The sequence below is a fragment of the Vigna umbellata genome, chromosome 9 (assembly GCF_029865625.1).
Source record: "Vigna umbellata cultivar VRB3 chromosome 9, Vumbellata_1.0, whole genome shotgun sequence".
NCBI lineage: Eukaryota > Viridiplantae > Streptophyta > Magnoliopsida > Fabales > Fabaceae > Vigna > Vigna umbellata.
The window spans coordinates 1724393-1730324 of NC_142173.1; the positions used below are offsets into that span (position 1 = coordinate 1724393).

The following is a 5932-nucleotide window of genomic DNA, read 5'->3' on the forward strand; positions in this document are numbered from 1 at the left end:
TTATGTACAAATCCTGGATTTTGTTCGTGTAATCGTTTACCAATGAGTTGTAATCGAGTACAACTGTCTTTTTTGGTGCAGAAGTTCCAGGACTTCACCTAACTTCATCATGTCACAAGCATTGTTTCATTCCTCCATCAAATACATCAATACTAATCAAAGTGACCACTTTATTCATTAACAATTGAAAGAAAACCTCATTTCACAATGACAATAACAAAGGAAATTCAATTAACATTAATAATATGTACAATTTTGTATTACTTTCTCTTAAGAAATCTATACAAATATCACTCATATTTTATTCTAAGAAATCGAGTGTAAGGTCTCCTAAGCACTCTGCTCTTGTAATGCCTTCGTGACCCCTTCTCACATAAGTCTTCATTGGAGGTGGATTGGTGGACATGCCTCCGGGGGAAAAAAATCCAGTGTTCATGGACGGTTCTTTACATAAAACACTCTGTCTACCATCTCCGCAATCAGTGACCGGTGCTCCTCTATCAAATGCTCGTTCAAAGTAGAAATATACTTTGTTAAAAAGGAGTGACTAACCCTCAACTGCATCAATAACAAACAAAATAACCAAAACATAAAAGCCCTAAAACAAAAACAACAAAAAATTTAACAGGGAAAACCCAAAATCCAAACCGAAAACGCAATGTACAAAATGAAGGAAGAATGCATTTACCTTGCTCGTCGAAGGACCATGGTTACCGGAACTTGCCATTTTGCACAATACATTCAACAAAGAGGACGACATTGACCAAAACGATGAGATGTAATGAAAACGTACAAGGGTAACAACAAGGAAGAGCGACAACCACAAGGAAGAGGGAGACCGAAAACCAAAAGGAATAGCTAGAACGAAGATGGGGAACGAGAAGGAAGAAAGAGAACGATGATTTCTAATGAATTAGGGCAAGGGGTATATTTGAAATTCCAAATTTTCTGAAGCTCTCATCAATTTCAATGTCACAATTTCAGAAATAAAAGAAAAAAAATTGGACCAATGCACTACTGACACTTGGCGTTGTAAAAAAAGTGTTCAAAATTCGTTGTTAGAATATCGCGATCCAAGCTTAATATGAATTGGGGGAGAAGAAAAACAACCACTGCTGTAACTCTCCACCATAGCAACACCACATAGTCACCAAACTAGAGAAGAGAGGAGATGGTCAAAATGAGGGGAGAAGGGGAGGAGGAGAGGACCGCTAGAATAGAGGAGAAAGAAAGGGGTATAGGCTATGAGATATGAAATACGAAAGAAAAAAATGGTGTAGGGTTTTGCAAATGTGAAATGCGGTATTAAAGGAAGAGTTGTTTCATTTTTATTATTCAATGGAATCAGCTTTCTTTAAAAATCAAAATATTCAATAATAGGGCTATAATTGTAAATATAAAAGTAAAGGGAGGTGCAGGGTAAACTCAACAGGGAGGAACACTCTAACATTAATTGGTTTACAATGTGAAATTTCTCTCACTTTGTACAAAGACTACATCTACATTAATTATACTGCTCATACACAATATTCAAAATATATATGATAGAAAAATCTTTTTTATTTTAAGTATTCAATGCTCCAACTGACGAATAAATTTAAATACCCCTAAAGACAAAAACAAGTTCAACTGCTCCAACGGGAACAAAGAAATTTATTGTTCTCTGTAATACTTTTAACAATTCTTCAAAATATAACAAGTTGATTATCTAATTTTTCCTTTTATTTCATTTCTAGTTTAATGCTTTTAATATTTTGAAAAAGGAGATAGAACGAGGGAAAACGGATCCATAGAAAAAAACTTATATTTTACTTTTAAGATCAAACTTAGTTCTACATAAACAAAACTAAGAGCACACAGGTTTTGCAGATTATCCAAAAATAAATAAGGTCAAGCACACAGTTTTTTTGGTGGAAAGTGGAATACACATAAAATAATCTTAGCATTAAGTAGGGTTCGTTATTACTATTTGATAGCAGTTTTCAAGTACATGTTCAACTATTCAGTACCCAGTTGTAGTTTCACTCTCTTTTATATACAGCACTTATAAACTCAATTTTCAACTTTTGGAAGATAACAAAATAACTTATGTACATTAAACACAAATTTGATTAGTAGAAAATATGAACCATGATATTTTAACAACTTTTTTAACAATTTTTTAATAATAGATTGTGTCACTATTTTATTGGTCTATTTATTTAAAATAAATCAATCACAAACTACCACGTAGGTTGTTGTAAAAGAATTATAAAAAAAATTATTAAAAAACATTTTTTATAAAATATTTCTGACAAACACCGTTGAAAAATCCTTCCATGTAAGATATATATATATATATATATATGTATATATATATATATATATATATATATATATATATATATATATATATATATATATATATATATTTTCAAACATAAATGAAATATACGAATAAAGTAATATTGTAGACAAACATCAAATGTAACAAGCATTTATTAGTATCTGCATGATTCACGCAGATGGTGAAGAATCACTGAATGTTGGCCTTATGTGGTTTCCATTGTCACACCCATTATCTAACATTAAATGGTAGATAAGTAGTGCGTGTTATTAAAATGGATTATAATTTGTGAATTAACCGTGGCTCACTAAGGTTTGAGTTGTATTAAGTTAATAAAAAAAATTAAAATTTTGATACAAGTTAATTTTGAGTTTGATCACTATTTTACCCGAGTTAAATATGTTGTAAGTCGAGTTAACTTGTCTATCTATCTAATTTTATTTTTTATACTCTTAAATTATATTTAAAATTTAAGATGATTTTGGATTATATTATATTTTTTATTTTAAATTATATTATATTTTTTATTTTGAATTGTTTTTAGAATTTAATATTATTTTGAATTGAAATTTATTTAGATTTAAATTAGAAAAAAATGTTATTTTTTGGAAACTAAAAAAAAACTTGTAGAATTACTGAATTAGCTCATTTAACCAACAAATTCGTGATAAATCGAATTATATTCAAATTTTTTTCAATTTACTTGTGAACCGAATTATATTGACTGACCAACCATTAGTAAACGAGGATTGGACCGAATGACTCCACTTGATGGGTTTAAACTATTCAACATAGCATACATAAATTTTCTATAATAACTAAACTATCATAATTGGTATATACATATCAGTACATTTGCACTAGCAATTTAGTTTCCATTTTTTTTTTGGGAGCATATACTAACTTATCACCCAACATTATTGAGCCTTGATACCAGCAAAGTCTCTGACTGTGAAGCCAACCTTATCAAATCTTCCCTTTTCATTGTTCTCTCTAAATTTCAAATAATCGAAGCACACAAACGGTTTGTACATCCTCTTGTTTCCATCTCCAAGAACTTCATCCGGTGCAAAAATGACCTTGTCATTTTCAAAGCACCAAAAGAAGGCTAGAGAAAACCTGTTGAAATGATTCTTCAAAATAACTCTATGTTCTGAAGACCTTAATTTGTCATTGCTCCATGCTTGCAACATGTCTCCTATGTTCAACACTAGGGTTCCCTCTGATGGGCTTATACCAATCCACTCTCCTTCCTTTGATCTCACTTGAAGCCCTCCAATCTCATCTTGATACAATATGGTGATACAACTCATATCAGTGTGCATTCCAAGCCCCTCAACTTCCTCCTCCATAACATCTGGGCCTGAGTAATTGTTTATCCTCAAGTATCCATGGCACTTCTTGAACTCTGAATTATAAAACTTCTTCTCCATGCCCTCCCCTAAGCTCATCAGCATAATCTTTACAATTCTCTTTGACAGATCTTCCATCTTACCACAGTATTCTTCAATCATCACACTGTTTACAACACAACACTCTCTTCAGCTAAATTTTTCTTATAGTTATATTCTATAGAATCTCTTTCATTCAATTACTGTCAAAGTTTATAGATATTTATGTTAATTTAGTCGGTAGAAAAATTCAGATTTATTTTACTTATTTGTTGTTAGTGTTTTTGAAAAATTGATCTAATTGTGATGTAAACAAATAAAGAAACACCATATATAATATCTAAGAGTGAGAGCTTAATGGGAAAAATGCACAAGCTTATTTATTACCTGAATTTGGAGTCGTTTTTGTCAAAGAGAATTTCAGAAGAAGTGTTAGCAGAAACATAAAAGTTGGGTCCATTAACTCGGAAGCTCTCAAAGAATGGAGAGGCAATGAAATGAGGTGTGTAAGATTTCAAAGATGAGAAAGGACCAAGTCTGAGTTTAGTATCAGAAGGAAGATTGAACAGGTTTTTGGAGAGTGATTGGATATGACTGCAAAGATCTTTGGAGATTCCATGGTTGATTATGTAGAAAACCCCCCAATCTTTGGCTGCTTTATAGAGGGAGCATAGAGAAGATGGCTGCAATGGCTGAGAAAGATCTAAAATGGGAATGCCATCATGAGATTTAGGGTTAGACATAATAATGCCTAGGATATGAATAGATACGCATACATGTTGCCATCTAAATTTTGAGTCACTCCATATATATAGAAAGTAGGTATAAGAAGCACACAACATGTTTTGGACATGAAAATGAGGAAGTCACAGGAAAAAGAAAAGAACTAAAAGAGGTATTTGGATGGAAAAGAAAAAACCAGTGATTCTGAAGAATTTAGAATAAAACTCAATCTGTTATTTTTTCTAATTTTCTTTGAATAAACACTTTAGATTTTTATTTATTTTTAGTTGATTAACTTATTCATTATATTATTATTTTAGGTTTCTGTGAAACAAATGATTAGTGTTGAAGAATGGAATGTGAAGATAATATGGAAAGGACCAGTAAATATTATTTTTTTGTGAAATAATGGAAGTGTCACCAAAACATAAAAACTATGGTTGGTGGGTTTGTGTTTTGAAAGTGTGGTGGAGTGATTAATCATGGGGAATGATGAGGAATTATGACCTTAATACCATTTTGAGAAGGCCATTGATGATACCTTCCACTTGCAATATCATTTTGTATTGATAAAAGTGGAAACCATGAGGGGCATAATAGGGTTGACCTATAAATTCAACCAAACCTGTCTCGTGTGAGGTTATGTATACCTAATTTTTTTATTCACAATGCTTAATAATTTTTATTAATGAGAAAGTTAAACTTACCACATTTTTCATATATTTTTTTAATTTTTATTATTAAGTCAATTTTATAATTCTTTTATACCTATTTTCTTAAAAATGTACCTTTTTTATATTTTGTTTAAAAAATAATACACACAATTTTTTTTATATTTATTTTACATTATTTATTTTATATATATATATTTTAAAAATATAATAACTATTTTTTATGATTATTTTATCTTTATAATATATGTTAAATAAATATAATACCGTATTATTATTTTTCTTTGTTTTATAGAGACCGTTAAACTGTGTCTTCTACTACATTCGATAGTTATTGTTATATAAGTTGTAAAATCTGAAAAAGACCTGCGTGTTGAAAGCTAATTGTGATGTTTTATTTTAAGGTTTAACTAAGATTCGATTCCTTTAATAACTTTGTTTATTTTTAATTGAATTTTATTAAGTTATAAAAATAATTATATTATTAAATATTTGTTATTTAAATAATAATGGTCTTTATTATTTAATATTTTTTCTATTAAAATAATTAAAAAAATTTATCATTTTACATCATTTTATACTAATATATCTAATTTATGAAATATTTAAAATTTAATTAATCGTTTCTCTTAAATCATACCAATAACACAGAGAATATGCACTTACCAAGAACAAAGAATATCCGCGTTAGTTTATAAATATCTTTGAAACTCTGCAACCTGAAAAAAGATTTTTGGATTAGTAAAATTTCAATTTACTTAGTCGAATTGCATAATCTTTACTTACTCATTGTTTTGTCTTGAAACTATAAAATGTTAACA

General features: G+C 29.5%; 1 protein-coding gene across 1 annotated transcript; it reads right to left on the minus strand.

The window, feature by feature from the left end:
* Window positions 1–3042: 3042 nt before the first annotated feature.
* Window positions 3043–4474, minus strand: LOC124841142 (gibberellin 20-oxidase-like protein). The gene is made up of 2 exons (XM_047317357.2): window positions 4105–4474; window positions 3043–3844 (listed from the first exon to the last, which is right to left on the minus strand). Exons 1-2 carry the CDS (start codon window positions 4458–4460, stop codon window positions 3244–3246), a joined length of 957 nt encoding a protein of 318 aa, XP_047173313.2. The 5' UTR covers window positions 4461–4474; the 3' UTR covers window positions 3043–3243.
* Window positions 4475–5932: the final 1458 nt, after the last annotated feature.